Source organism: Octopus bimaculoides, chromosome 2, assembly GCF_046866305.1.
Source record: "Octopus bimaculoides isolate indiv1 chromosome 2, ASM4686630v1, whole genome shotgun sequence".
NCBI classification, from domain to species: Eukaryota; Metazoa; Mollusca; class Cephalopoda; order Octopoda; family Octopodidae; genus Octopus; species Octopus bimaculoides.
In genome coordinates, this window is record NC_142929.1 from 61195149 (window position 1) to 61211686 (window position 16538).

Consider the following 16538-nt stretch of genomic DNA (forward strand, 5'->3'; position numbering starts at 1 on the left):
ATATAGAGTGCATTGCTCACAGGGAGATAGAACAGAACACTTACTAGTTAGTATTCAATGCTATATGAATTCATAAATCTAAGTAGTATGGAATCAAACACTTTATTTAAGTACAAGCAAATTATCCTGATATAGCTCAAATTGCTTTGCTTTGAGCTCTCTGTGTTGGGCTCCCCACGTTGGGCCCCCTGTTTTGAGCTCTCTGCTCATGTCATGAGAAGTCAATTCTGACAAAACTCATCTCTCTCCTCTTCAGGTCTGATTATTGCTGATTTCTACCAGAGGTAGAAAGAGAGAGAAACAAGATTATCAACTCCAGTACTCGACTAGTACTTTGTATATCAACCCAAAGTGAATAAAAGACAAAGTTGACTTGGTAGGATTTGAACTCAGAGTGCAAAGAGCTGGAACAGACATCACAGGGAATTTTTTTTTTTTTTTCAATGCTCCAGTGATTCTGTCAATTCACCACATTAATCTAATTCGCTAGTGAAGAAAACTAAGGCATATAGAATTTACCATGTCTTGCCTAGAGCTACAGCAAAATGTCGATAGTAAGATTTTGAGCTCATGACCCATGAAACAGTAGACTGCTACCATTCATAGTGCACATATATACATATGTATGTGGCCAGAACATTACCACTTTCATCAAGTATATACAAAGGAGAGAGGTAGCAGGGGTAATTTCATAAGACGTCACTGTTGCTATGTATAAAACCAGGATAGCTAAGAGAACTCAACTCATCGATATGAACAGTGAATGGAATTAAATTGTGTATGTTAATGTATATGTGTGTGTACATATATACACATGCACACACACACATGCACTTTGTTATATATATTATATACACATCATGAATAATAGATATTATATAATATATGCAATATATATATACTATATAAATATACAGATATATTATGTATATTTTTATATATATACACATACATGTGTGTGTGTGTGTGTGTATACCTACATATATATATATATATATATATATATATATATATATATATATATATATATATATATACACATATACATGTGTATATGTATATATATACATACATATGTGTGTATATATATATGTGTGTGTGTGTGTGTGTATATATATATATATATATATATATATATATAGTTAATGGAAATTAACTAGAATATTGTAAAAGTAGATTAGCTTTTTCCTAATTCTTTTTCTTTTTTTATGGGAAACAACATTAACATGATCAATATATAAAAAAAAGTATTAATCTGAACAGTCTTTCATTTTCTCCATTTTTTTTTTTTTTTACCACCCACCCACCTTTTGCAGTTCAGTTAAAGCTAAGGATATTTATTAAATGAATTTGTTAAACATTACATCTCTGGGTTTGGATAACATGTAACTAAACTGTGGCTATGGTTGAGTGGTAGGTTATTTTATGAATGTTGATGTTTTATTGATAGTACTGGGTATATTATTGATTGAAGAGTATTGGGATTATGTACAAAATCAAATATTTTCTTTACCATGACTTTGATCAAAGCACCATTTGCTTACATTACAATATAATATCTGGCTTAGTTACTCAGAGTGCCTTTGTTCACTGAAATGGTTAAGTTGTTTAAATTTAAATAGAGGACTTTCAATTACTTGTGTAAAGTGAAATATGGAGCTAATATAGTTGAAGTCAAAAATGTATGCAGACGAAAACTACTGAAATCATAGGAACCAGTCTAAGCTAGCTTGTTCTTTATCATTTTTACAACTTTGTCTTCTTCATTGTTGTCCTCTTTTGTTCAACTTCAAGCTAACTTAGGAATGGTATTCTCACTTTGAATACAGCCCACAATTGTGAACACATATTGATCCTCTGTTATATTGAATAGTGAACTGCTCTGCATGCATCAGTAGCAGGAGTATGTACATTCCTTTAGATCTATTTGTTGTTCAGGGCAGCACATGGTCATCCACGTCTTTTAGCAGTAGACAACCAAGCCACAAATAGCTCTTAAGTAGACTGCTTGAGAAGCAGGCATGTAAATGAAATGGCATTGTACACCTATGTTAGTATCACAATATAATGCTGACTGCATATTACAAACTTGCTTTTATTTTTAAGAGCTATTGACAAGTTTGATTTCATTCTTCTTGATATATATTAGTCAGGACCATCCAGAATTGCCGGCTTCTTCATGAGTATGTTTACTTCTTCAGATCATTGCTGTAGCTAGTTGGGGTCTTTTTGGGGTCATATTAAAACTCATTCATCCTGAAATATAAGTATATTATGCATAGTAAATCTCTACATTGCGGAAATAGGTGCAGTATTTTCCTGACCAAAGAGAAGAGTGAAAGCAGTTGTTCTGAACTATCAAAGTCAAAATACAATAATTATATCATAAAACCTTTGATAAATTCATGCGTCATAGCTCATAGAAAAACAGAAAGCTTCTGTTGAAAAATAAAACAATATGGCTATATTACATTCCTTGCATTAGTAAAGAACTGCCGAAGGCAATAATTACCATTATAGTCAAAAGAATTTCATTGCAAACATGAATAACAATAATATAAAGTTTGTATTTGTCATGTAATTCATAACACAAGTGTTCTCAACAAATCTCTCTTCTTGTTAATATTAGTGTCTTCCTCTAAATATATTTCTCTATTTGTTAACAGCTTTCTTAATCCATAACATACATGCTACTTGGCTTTTTCTTTCTACTAAAGAAATATTTATAAGATATTCCGAATTTTCAGGTAAAAGCAATCGTAGTATTATTGTAGATGACAGAAAGCCTAAGATGTGTGTGTGTGTGTGTGTATACACACACACACAAACACACATATATATATGCACTTTACGTATATAGATATCTCTATCACATTTCTGAGTTTAAATCTCACCAGGGTCAACTGTGTATTTTATCTCTTATTTATATTACCCTGTTTTAAGTTTATCTCTTCATGCTAGCATTGTGGAAAGGCTTTTGTTACATTAACTGTTACAGCTAGATGCCTTTGCCTGCATTTCCCACCACTCATCTGTACAGGAGCAGAGCTTCTTCCTAGTGATAAACTGAGTGTGGTGAGGGGTGGGTAGACAATATAGTAGATGTAGGGAAATTTAAACATGCGACGATGTGGTCGGCAGTCCAGCCACCTTAACCTCACTGGCTTTGTACCCAAAAAGTCAATAAAATAAATATAATTATTGCATTGAAGTTGAGTCAATCAACTATTCTCCTTCACTTTATGAAAAATATGTTTCACCAAAAAATCAATATCTCCATGCTGTAATACAAAGTAGATAACATTGTATGAGATCGGTAATTTATATAAACAGTAAGTAGAAAAACACAGGATAAATTTAATAACTTCTCAAATCCATTTTAGATTTTAAAAGATACTAAACATAAATGAAATGAAACTTTTTAGGCACAAGCTATGCTATAGTAACAATGTTATAGTGTTAAACTTATGTTCTTATACTGATATCAAATCTTACCATACTTTCTTTGCCTTTCATCATACATTTTCACTCTCTTCAGCTATTATAAACATCATTAACTTCACTTCTATTTTCAGTGCTGACATAAGTTGTATAAGGTCTGTAATACATGACTTATCTCTATCATTTGCAGCTCCAACAAAGTATGTATCAGTTAAAAACAATGCTGTTGGTGGTAGTTTTAGTTATGTTGTATGTATTTCATGAGGTTTTTGGCATAGTTTTTTATTGCTGGATAGCCTCCCATCATTAATCTATACAATGGGGTGAACCAGCTGTATTTATCTTAACACAAACCCAAGAGAAGTTATCAACAACGTATTGGCATGAAACACTGCAACAAAGTGGACTAGATGAATTAATCAGAAAAGAAGTTGTCCTTTCCCAACCCCAACTCCTTAATTCACAATAGAATACATATCAATAATATATCAGTCTTGGTTTTGAATGCCTATTCTAACTTCTGTGTCATTATTTAAAAATCAGTTGTTTCTGATTTGTTTTTTGTTTTTAGCATCTTTGAAACAAAAGAAAATTACCTGATTTAATGTTTATCAAAGACAGTTACTTATGTCGAATTTATGCTTGTAACAGACATCATTCAAATCAGATTTTGAGATCTTGAATTGTTCATTCATTTCTTCTCCAATTCATGGTGTGCTCTACTTAATTTTTGGGCATTATCTTAAACTCAAATTAAATTACATAATAATTCACCTGCTTCCAAGCTATTCTAACAATTTCAGAATTTCTTGTAGATAACTTAGTAAACAATATTTACAATTTCTTTTCTACTTTTTCCTCTTTTTTTTTGCACTTCTGTCAACACATTCCTAATTGATTTCCCTTTTTATTTGGTATATTTATTAATTTATTTCAGCACATTATAAGTACGAAAGCAATTACTTGATTTTTAACTAAATCTTTCTCAAAGCAAAGAAAGTTTCTCACATTTATTAACTACACAAGCTCACCCCCTAACATAAATACTTCTTTTATTCTGTTATTTTTAATAAAATTATATATATATATATATATATATATATATATATATATACACACACACATGCGATTGCCTAAGCAAAATGAAACATCTGGAGGAGGTACCATGCCAAAATTTAAAACCCACGTAACCCACAAATCTGATAGGCTGATAATAGGCCAGAATGATTTCTAGCTTGAAACAGAAAGTATTAATCAATGAAATATCTGCCTGAAGTATTTGTGCACCATCAAAATGATTATGACAACAATGATAATTTTAGTATCAAATTTTCCTAACAGTGTTTCTAAACATTTTAATTTTATAGAAAACTTACATAAAACTTGGAGTACTTTTAAATCATGCAGCCTCCTTAATAGGTCAGTTGATTGATCCTTAAATTAATTAATAAACTTAGTAGTTTTAAACTAGTTTGTTAATGTGCAATGGATTTCCATCAGCAGTATCAAGAAGCACCACCAGATTACCAAATGTAACAATGCTATCAACCTGTCTTGAATTAAACTAAAATCCTAAGAGAGTGTTATCTAAGATGCTACTTAGAGATCCTCTCTGCAATGACTAATATATTGAGAAAAAATATTTTTTTGAGAATTAAAATACCTGTTTATTTGAAATACTGTCTTAATATGTATATTCTATAACTTTAAATTATAATCTTTATATACAAAGGAACAAAAAGCATAGTGGATATATTTAAAGAGTGGAACTTGTTTTCAATTAATTCTATCATTCGATACCACTTTTATTATTCATTTAGTACAGTAATAGAAAAAGCTACCTGAATTTAAAACAATAACCTTATAACTTTGAATGAAATTATTAAATAATTACTTGTCACGATTTGCTTTTGGAGAATAAATGAATTTAAATCATGCCTTGTGTAAATTTTATCATATTCCCATAAAATATCAAAATTATTAGTTTCTAATTTGAAAATTCTATAAAATTTGTCATTGTTTAAAAAATGATTTAGAACTAATAATGAAAATTTGTACTTTTTATTGAATTAATATTTTGTTTTTCTTTAAATCTACTAATTGTTTTCAGTGATTATAGTTTAATGTACTTCTTCAAAATGTGATCTTTTTTTAAATATTGAACCTAAACAAAAAAGGAAAAGGTGTACATTCTCGTATGATTGTTTCAGGCAAAATGATAAGTTCTTATGTGTAATTCCTAAAGCCTAAGAGTTGTAGAGTTAAGGTGAATGAATGGAAGCTAGAACATTCATGCATTTATCAGTCACTTGTCTTATGAATAATACATACATATGTGCAACTGATTGTAAATGAAAGTAGCTACCTTACTGCATTGTGGACTCAATATATGTATATATATGTATATACATTCATATATCTATATATGTTTGTGTGTGTATGCATGTATATATGTGTGTGTGTATGCATGTATATATATATATATATATGAAATCTACAGCTTGATGAGGTAGCTGTGTTGCTTCATGTATTTGGAAATTTTCTTAGTTATGAAAATAAGGATGTAGTATAGCATATTAACATTCATTTATACCAACATAATCAGTTGTATCATAGCAGAATAATATTTTACATAGATGACTTCTGTTTCATTTATTAAGGTTATTCAAAACATTTATTATGTACAATGTTCTTCCAATACATTCCCCAATAATTTTGATAACATAGTAACACTAGAATGGCAAAGGGAAGGGAACCATTTTTTTGTTGTGGACAATTTGCATTTATCTCTTTCTAGATCACATCCACTTTTTGGTGTAGATGAAAATAATGAATAACAACTCTCAAAGCAGAAGTGATGACAAGTATAATAAAGAGTATAGTTTTCAAAAAAGTTCGCTTTTGAAACTGTATCTGACCACCTCAATGATCAAATACTTCATTAAAAAAATGCAATTTCAAAAGAAGTTAAGGAATTATATATTTCATAGTTATGAAAAACCATTGAATTTCCACAGGTACACCTAGTTTGTATCAACATCATCATCCTCATCAGTTAACATCCATTTTCCATGCTGGCATGTGTTGGATGGCTTGGCAGGATCTGATGGATCCAAGGACTGCATTATGCTCCAGTGTCTACTTTGGCATGGATTCTGTGACTGGATGCCTTTCAAAATGTCAGCCACTTTACCATGTGCAATGGCTGCTTTTTCTATACTACCAGCACTAGTGAGAGTGCCATGCAACTTGCAAGCCTAGGCAGGTTTATGCCAGAAAATGGTATGGGCTAAAGTATGAGAGAAGGGGCCAAAACAAAACAGGTTTCTTGAAATAGAGGAGTTACATGACTCCACAATTTTAGAAGAGAGGAGCTGTTTGGAAAATATAAAAATAGTGGAAATGGGTATGTAGAGGTTGCAAGAGTAAGACATGGGGAATGGGTGAAGGAGTGAATATAATGAATGAAGAACAAGTGTTGAAAGATAATAAATTGGCAAGGTAGGAAAGAGTAGGTGACAACTGTAGAGATTGGATAGGGGTGAGGAGTTGATGTAGCAAATAATGGATAATGGAGGGAGCGGAATGTATGTGGGTGAAGAGCAGCAGAAACAATTCCCTTCATACATGAAATTAAGACTGTACTCTTATTACTCTTTAGAATTTTATACAAAACTCAGATTGAGAATATTTTTACTGCACATTTCAGTAAATATTTACATTCCTCAATCAATTAAATTTCATCTTTTTTATTACCTTTTTCTATTTTTACTCTTTTGTCTCTTGCTAAATATCAAGAAACAACTTGGGGTGATTTTCTTTAGTGTGAAAGTGTCTCAGCCCTCTTTTGCATAATCTCCACTCCATTTAGTGTTGACACTGAACTTTGATGAGGTCATTCTTGGCTCTTTGTTTTCTTCAGCATTTATTTGGAACTCTAAACCAGATACAATATTTGTTAGCATTTCTTTCTATTGAGGTTTTACAAATTAATTCTATTTTTTCATTTTTTGTTATATTCCTCCTTTTTAATTTTAATATTTCTAGGAGTTTTTTGTTTTGTTTTTAATAGAGTTTTCTTGTTTTATAAAATCAATAACTTAGTCAATATAAAACTATGACTGATATTCATTCTATTCATAATTGCAAGGTATTAAGAAAAATAACTTGAAAGAAATATTACCCTATTTTTAATATCTTTTTTTACTCTTTTATTTGAAAATTATAGATTCTATCATTAATATAAAATAAAATATGCTAAGTTTTATTTCATTTTTGCTCATATACACACACAAACACATACTCACAAACATATACGCATCCTTATGCTCCAGTTTGTGTCTAAATTTTATACAAAATATGAATAAAAACAAACAAAATTCCATGATTGTGCCATTTTCTAGATAAACTTAATGTACATGGTTATGATTTGGCATGAAAGCTATAATTAATAATGTTTAAAATACTTATAATCTACCTACTTCAACATATAAATTACCACTTACTTTTCTCTATGTAAATTTGACAGGACTAAAAATTTGTATAAGAATTGCATTTTATACTGTTGATATTTTATCGTTTCTACATTCAATATTTCTTTATTTCAGGATCAACTGAGTACCATAGGCGAAAACGTAAGTTCATCCAAACTAGTCCAAAAGTTTGCATATATAATACATTAAAATGTAAAACTTTATATCAAGTTTATCTAGAATTGATAGGTTGTTTGGGATTAAAATAAGTTGGTTTCTTTTTTTTTTTTTAAAGAGAGATTACCTTTATATAAGATCTAGAGCATTCAGCACCTTTATCAAGATATAAACATGTGTGTGCATGTGTTGATTGTATATTTATATGTATACATTATATGTGTATATACGTATGAGTATGTACATAATATATGTATATGTGTGGTGGGGTATACATACACGTATGTTCAAATGCTACTTTTGATATAGCATTTTATTTCATAGTATTTTACCCTTCAGCAAACCTGAAATGTAGATATCACTACTTGCCCTTCACCATCGCTGTTTAGCGGCCTGGCTTTAGGTAAAACAATAAACAGGAATAATATTCAATCCAACAATATATGCACAAATAAACTTTTTTTTTTCTATTAGCCAACCTTACCTACTTTGTAAAAGCAGCTATGCAGTGTATATGTGCATGTATGCACATCTACATGAATGTATGTGTGGGGTTTTTTTTTCTATTTTTATGGGAATTTCATGAATTGAAATAGTGTTTTTTATTTTGGATTTTTTTTTTTTTTTGTAGCTAGTATATTGTTTTAATCATTAATTCTTGTAACAATATTTCTTTAGAAAAAATAACTTCAAACAATTTTTACTTTTACATACATACATATATATATATATATATATATATATATATATATATATATATGTGTGTGTATATATATATATATATATATATATATATATATATATATATATATATATATATGTATATAAACATTTTTGTATTTACATTTTGAAATTTCATCCTAAGAAAACAAATACTTGGATTTCTTAAGGAGTTGTTAATATTTACTAAACCATTCTTTTTTGTAATTTACCCCATCACTAGCCTGTTATTGTTGTTGTTGTTATTATTATTATTATTATTATTATTATTATTATTATTATTATTATTATTATTATTATTATTATTATTATTATTATTCCCCTTTATCTTGATCACTATGTATTAAAAACTATTATTAAAAAGCAATGATGTTACTTTTAACAACCAATTTGATTGTTACCAGTTTTTCCAATTTCCCCTCCACCAAATTAAACAAAATCATTTTTTTACATATTTAACTACAAAAGCTGAAGGATGTAACTTACTTTCTTATAATTTACACACATACTATGTAATTATATATATTTGTATATTTATGTGTATACACACACACACACACACACACACACACACACACACACACACACACACACACACACACACACATACTCACATTCAGTATTTATACTTTCAGAATTTTTTTCTGAGTGGCTAAGCATGTGTATGTATCTATATATGAACTTAAATGCATACAGACATTGTTTGCTTTGGTGTGCTTCATACAAAACGTTAAATATTAATTTGAAGGGTCATTCAATATCTTTCAATTGAGTACCATATATGCTTTATTTTTTATACTGACGCATGACTTCTAAATCCAACTTTTTGAGGTTCATTCTCAATGTGTGACACTTTAGACAAGAGTTTTCTACTATAGCCCCAGACCAACATAACCCTTGTCAATAGATTTGCTGGGTGGAAACAGTGTGTGTATGTGTGCATATGTGCTGTTGTGGTTGTATTTCCTAGTTTTAGTCATTCATGAGGCTGTAAATGTGTAACATTGTCATACAAATCTTCATGTTGGTCATGGGGAAATATTATCTAGCACACACACACATGCACATGTGCCACAGTGATGCATTGAACATAGCAATTCTACTCTAAAATGAACTGTTTTCAGTACTCACTTTTAGAAGAAATAGTGCTAAGTACAATCCGCTACTGTGTCTGAGTGTGCATGTGTGATTAATATTCAAAATATCCATTTCTAATAAAACTCAATATATATATATTATATGTATTATTATACACTATATATATATATATATATATATATATATATATTTATATATAATAAATTATGTATATATACACAACATATATATATGTGTGTGAAAACATATATATATATGTATGTATATGAACGTTTGTGACATTTTTATTATATGTTTGCATATGCGTACTCTGTGTAACATACACATACACAACGGTTCAAGGAAATAAGCTTCACCTAAAGGCTCCAAGTCCACTAAAGGTGACATTTTAATACCAACACTAGGACACTTAGGTAGGCCTGGCTCCCTTCTAGTGTCAGGAACCAATGAGCTGAAACGAAACACTTGCTTGACAGAGTTCTTCCTTTGAAGATTTCTTCTGCTGTCCACTCACCCTATAGCAAGTTTTCATTTGCTTTTCAATATTATATATGATTATATATTTGTGTGTGTGTGTGTGTGTGTGTATATATATACAGAGAGAGAGAGAGTGAGAGAGAGAGGTAGACAGGAAGATAGAGGCAGAGATAATTTGTATGTATGTTCATATGTATGTATGTTAACCTGTGATATGGTACTTATTTAAAATATACATATGTAATATATATTATCTGTATGTACATATGTATGTGTTCATGTGTATTTTTTAACAATACTTATTTGAAATTTAACAACCAATGTATTTTTGCTATTTTTTCTAAATTTCCATTTTTGTTACATTTGTATTTTTTATAAACTTCAAATTACAACACCAATAATCATATTAAATTCTACCAACTTAGTACAAAATTTGCTACTTTGTCTCATCACTTATGAACTGGTCTATTCTAATGTAGTTTCTCCACAACAATTATATGGTTGAGAATTTCATTAAATCAATTAAGAGCAGATAAGTATTTATTTTGACTTCAGTGATTTAATATATTGTACCAATTCCCCCCCCTCCCCCTTTTTTTTTGTAAGTAATACTTTTTTTAATAGCTTGTGGAGTGCAGTGGTTTGAGCACCTAGAATTTTCTTGGATGAGTTTATGGGATTTCAGCATATCAAGTAATAATCTTTAACATTATTTTTTAAAATTGTATGTGTGTGTGTGTCTGTCTGTATGCATGTATTTGTATTTATATTACATTATAGACAGCTATAATGAATCCATAAACACATATACAGCATCCGAGGGTATATCTTTTTCCTTTGAAAATATGCTCAGGTCATATATTAATAATACTCAGGTCATAAATCTAATATTTACTGAGTATGTTTTAAGACAGCTGTAAGTGAAGATGCTTAATTTGGTGTTAATAATAAACAATTATTTACTTCCCAATCTCCATTTTCTTTTAAATAAATATAAACTATATGTTTATATATATATACCTATTATTTTAAGGAAATTAATTCCCCCAAAATACTAGGTATTGAACCAGTATTTCCTTGGATGAAGCCATCCCTTCACGAGGTTAACACAACCTCTAATTAAATTTATACATATATATATATATATATATATATATATATATATATACATTTATGTATATTAGACTAAGCAACGTTTTGAAACATGAAATTCATTACAAGTTTGTTTATTCTGGTAACATAAAAATCTGGACTTCTGGAGCTAATGAACTCTTTGAATGCACTTTCAGCATCAGTTAGATTTTTGAACTCCTCTCGCAGGAAACCATCAAGGTGCTTGAAAAAGTGGTAGTCTGTAGGCAAAAGGTCTGGGGAATAAGCTGGGTAGGGAAGAACTTCATAGCCAAGTTCCCTCAACTTCTGAAACATCATTAGGGAAACGTGTAGTTGAGCATTGTCATGAAGAATGATTGGCTCTCTTCTGTTGACCAGTCTGGGACAGAGGAGTAGCAGTTTTTCATTCATTTTGGCAATATGTTTCTGCAATAATGGTTGTTCCAGATTTTAAGAAGTTACAGCAGATGAGTCCAGCAGTACACCACCAAACAGTCACCATAACTTTCTTTTTGATGAGCTCAGGTTTAGGGAAGGTTTTCAATGCTTCATTTTGGTCCAGCCACTGCAAAGAATGTTTTTTATTATTGCACAGAATCCACTTTTTATTGCAAGTTACAATACAGTCAAGAAATGGATCGGTTTGGTTACAGAGAAGTAGAGATGAGCAAATTTCATATCTGCACATTTTCTGATTTTCATTCAAATCGTGTGGTACCCATTTGTCGAGCCATTTTGATTTCCTGATCCCCTGCAAGTGATCGCAGGCAGTTTTCTGGCTAACTTGAAGTTCTTTTGCCACTTCAAGTGGTTTTATGTGGATCTTTCTCAATGACGGTCTTTAATTGACCGTCATCAATGACAGATATCACAAGCAGTTTCAGCTGCTTTATGTCCTTTTTTGAAATTGAATAGCAAAATTGCTCAAATATTGTGCTTCGACAGTTCCATTTCAGATTATTGTAACAACGGTGAAGAAAATATCAATGTTAATTTATTGAAGCATTTGGAAGTCAATAGCAAAAAACTTCAAAACTCTGTAAAAATCCAGTAAAAATTCTTCATTGTTCAAAACCTTTCTTACTTTATACTCAACCTAATAAATATATATATAGAAGGTAGAAAAATAACACACAAGTTGATATGTAATAAGGAAAATAAGACAAGGTAGAAAATACTAAAATAATTTGATCATGAAGTTCACTTTAGTACTAGTTTCCGTCTTTTAGACATTTTCAACTAAGAGTAAAATAAGAAAAACAATTAAATTGGAGAAAAAAATTGAGTGAAATGTTTTGTAAATATTTTCATAATCTTCAAATAGTCTCTGTGTGTATGTGTGTGTGTGTCTCTCTCTCTCTCTCTCTCTTTTCCTTTGTGAATGATAGGTAGGTAGCTTGTAGTAAATCTGAAGGAATCCTTCAGATTTACTACTATCTACCTATCAAGCATTCAAAGGAAGAGACAGACAGACAGACAGACAGACTATTTGAAGACTATGGAAATATTTACTTATTTGAAGACTATGAAAATATTTACAAAACATTTCACTTAATTTTTTTTCTCCAATTTAATTGTTTTTCTTATTTTACTCTTAGTTGAAAAAGTCTAAAAGACAGAAACCAGTACTAAAATGAACTTCATGATAAAATTATTTTAGCATTTTCTACTTTGTCTTATTTTCCAAGTTAAGCTATGGTACAGAGTAAGATATTTCTTATAACTGGATGCTATGTTGATTAATGTTAAACATGATTTCATTAGCACCAGTGCATTTGAGCATCAGTAATTCATTCGAGTTTTATTTTTAAACTTCAACCAATTTGTTTACTTCTTTCATTTCTTCCCTCAGCTATTTCTTTTGAATCCAGAATCTTAATTTATTTATTTATTTATTTTTTACTTATTCAATGCTAGAATTTTTTTTTTTTTAATCTTACTCATGCTGATTTCTGGCTGTGAAGAGATCAACATCTCTGGTGCTGGAACCTGCTTTTCTGTCTACATATCTCAGTCAGAATTTCTACTACATAATTGTTGTCTAGCCATTTTTAAAATCACTTCAATGAATGCTAAATGCCAAATATATCCAATTCAAATGCAAGCCAACATGAAGTTAAAATAATTCTACTTCATCAGTCTTCTCCCCATACCTTAGTGTCCTCTCTATCTAATTATGTTTATCAATGCAACTTACTTGTTTGACCCATTTTCTTTCTCTCTCTCCTTTCTCTCCCTCTCTCATGTGCACACATTCCCTCACACACACACTCTCTTTCTATTTCTTTCTCTCAACTTTCTTATATTTTTATTACACTTTCCTTTTTTAAAAAATAAAAAAATCTATCTAACAAACAAAAGATGTGAACTGAAATGGCTCTCAGAAAATCGGAGATTAAGGTTTGATTAATTTCTTTGAATTCAGAAATTCATATTCTTTTATAACAAGTACAAAAATATCTTCTGAGAAAATACATCTTTGTTGTTAAAATCCTTCCTTGATGGATTTCTTTCTCTATATTTTGAAGAATGGTCACATTAACATCATATATGTATCTATTATGCAAAATATGGCAATCATAGTTTTTATATGATGCAGCTTTTTATCTTTTTTGACTTCCAGTACTTTATTAAGAATCCTTTTCATATACATACACTTGAGACAACTTTACTCCCTATTTAGATGTATTGATTCATTTTTCTCTTTTTTTGTCTCTCTTTCATTTTTCCTCTTTTTCTTTTTGGCATTGAAAATGTTGTCATTCATGTACGATAGATGTTTTATATAATACTTTTTAACTATGTATGTCACAATCATTATTTTTTACTATTTTATATTCACAATATTTATTGATTATTGATAGATATTGTTAATAAATAAATTGTTAATATTCAAGGAAGAATATCATTTTTTTTTATGTTCCAATTCTCACTAAAATTGAGAAAATCTATTCATCTTCATATAAGTCTTGTCACAAATTGAATATTAACAGCCTCCATAAACTACACATATATTATCTTGTTTTAGATCTTCTGTCTTGTCCAGTAACTTTTCTGAGACAATGGCTGTTGTTTCTTTTGGGCTTTTTGTAAAACTAGGATTAAAATATTTTTCTCTTTTCTTTTTTTTAAAGAAGGATTTAACAAAGATCTTGAACCTCCTCACATTTTCATATTAAGCTTAGAAAAAAAATAGTAACATCTCCACTATTAGTTGTTTCACCAACTAGATGGTGAAACAATTCTGACCTTTGGATATATTGGATTATAATACACAATACCATAATCCTGCAACTTTTTCTCAGAAATACAAGATTTAAAAGACAAACATTCCAAGAAGATATCAATATCACTCATTAAAGTTCATTAGCCTCAGTGAAATTGGTTGAATTTTTAAATAATTATAAATGATAAATTAGAAACATGAATTAAACAAAACACTGGTAAAGGATACAGTATGAATTGTGAATTATGAATTGTGGTACACAAGTTCACTTGATTTTTCAGCTGAAATTTGGAAAGGTGCATTTGAAAATACAATGTACTGGACCATTTCTATTGTTACCAAATCATTTCTGTTGCTGATTTTGCTTTAAAGGAACTGTGATAAATATGCACTTGAATTACATAATTTAGTTTTCATATTCTTATAGACAGTCCAGTCCCTTTGTCCCATGTGAGCAGTTATGCATAAATATAAGTGTGTATGGTTTTGTGTAAAGTAAACACACACACATACACACACATATATAAAGCTATACTATTCTAATATGCACACATACATTCAACTGCAGACATGCTTTTTCAGATTATGATTTTTCAGATCTAACCTCTAATTCTTTTATTATATGTTTTTCCACTTTATATTATCTTTACTGCCAGTGAACCCACCTAATCTTTATGATGAAATGTTTGAAAAGTAACAAAAAAAGCTCTCTCTTTGAAAGTAGAACAGACATTTTTTTTTTAATGTTGTAAAACATTTTTCAGTTTCATTCTGGGAAAGCTCAGCAAACATCAAATAAACTTCCTATCAGATATTGCATGAAAGAAGCTTTAAATCAGAAATTTACAAATATATTTTTACTCTTGCCATATCCCATAAGTTAATAAACCAAATAATTGATGCTTAGCGCTTCACCATGAAAAAATAAATATATATAAAACACATACACATGCCTGTTAAGCTTTTACTGTTGATAATCCTTCTAGGAGGACAGTTACTTTCTTTCACATAGATAAGGTACTTTAACTTGTCTCACAGGATATTTGTTTTCATTCTTTGTTCAGATTAGCACAGATATAATTTATTTACTTCTTTTTTCTTTCTCTTTTTTTGTTGAGAAAGCAAAGAAAAAAAATCCATTGCATCGTACAGCAATGGTGAGACATATAGATCAACATAGAAGTGAGGCAGACTTAGATGGAAATATCAACTCCCTGATAGACAATCAATCAGTCCAATAGGCTGGAACACACATGCACACATTTGTTTGTTTGCTTCCTTTCCTTTTTTTTTTGTTTTTTTTTTTAAATACTTACTGATAGAAAAACATGTGTAGCTACATACCCAACATGCTTTATGTTAGTGTGCAATAGCTGTCTTAGAAAATCATTTTTATCTTTTGGATTGACAGAATATTTTTTCCTTCCTTTTCAGTCCAAACTTTTTGTTTCATATCTCTCTTTTTTTTATTATTATTTTAATATAGTTTTATTCTTTCTCCTCTAAATTCCTAAACCTTCTACTCCATACTTCATCTGTCTAATATAATATCTGCTCACCAGTGTCTACCAAATATCGTTTTCTATCTGCTGTCATTCTTCATGTGTATGCTACTTAATATAGATTAAAAGCTGCAAAGCTGTTCGTCCATCACCTACTGCCTGTGAAATGGTTAGCAAGATATTGATACTTTATGACAGAGTTTTCTTCTGGGCATACATCTCATGCGATGAGTGCAATCTAGCCCCACTGGTTTTGGTAAAAGTAAAAGCTGTAATTGGGCATGCTTCCAATATCAAGTCCATTGCTTTATA

General features: G+C 29.9%; 1 protein-coding gene across 10 annotated transcripts in view; it reads left to right on the forward strand.

Annotated features, from left to right (window-relative positions):
- The window catches only part of LOC106869439 (zinc finger protein basonuclin-2), a 210732-nt gene that overhangs the window by 158234 nt on the left and 35960 nt on the right, over positions 1-16538 (forward strand). For 5 of the 10 annotated variants that reach the window (XM_052977305.2, XM_052977296.2, XM_014915187.3 and 2 more), the window contains one exon: positions 8049-8075. The exons of the other annotated variants lie outside the window; for them this stretch is intronic. In XM_052977305.2, the coding sequence (XP_052833265.1) occupies positions 8049-8075 (27 nt within the window). The remainder of the gene's footprint in view (positions 1-8048; positions 8076-16538) is intronic. 10 annotated transcript variants of the gene reach the window in all.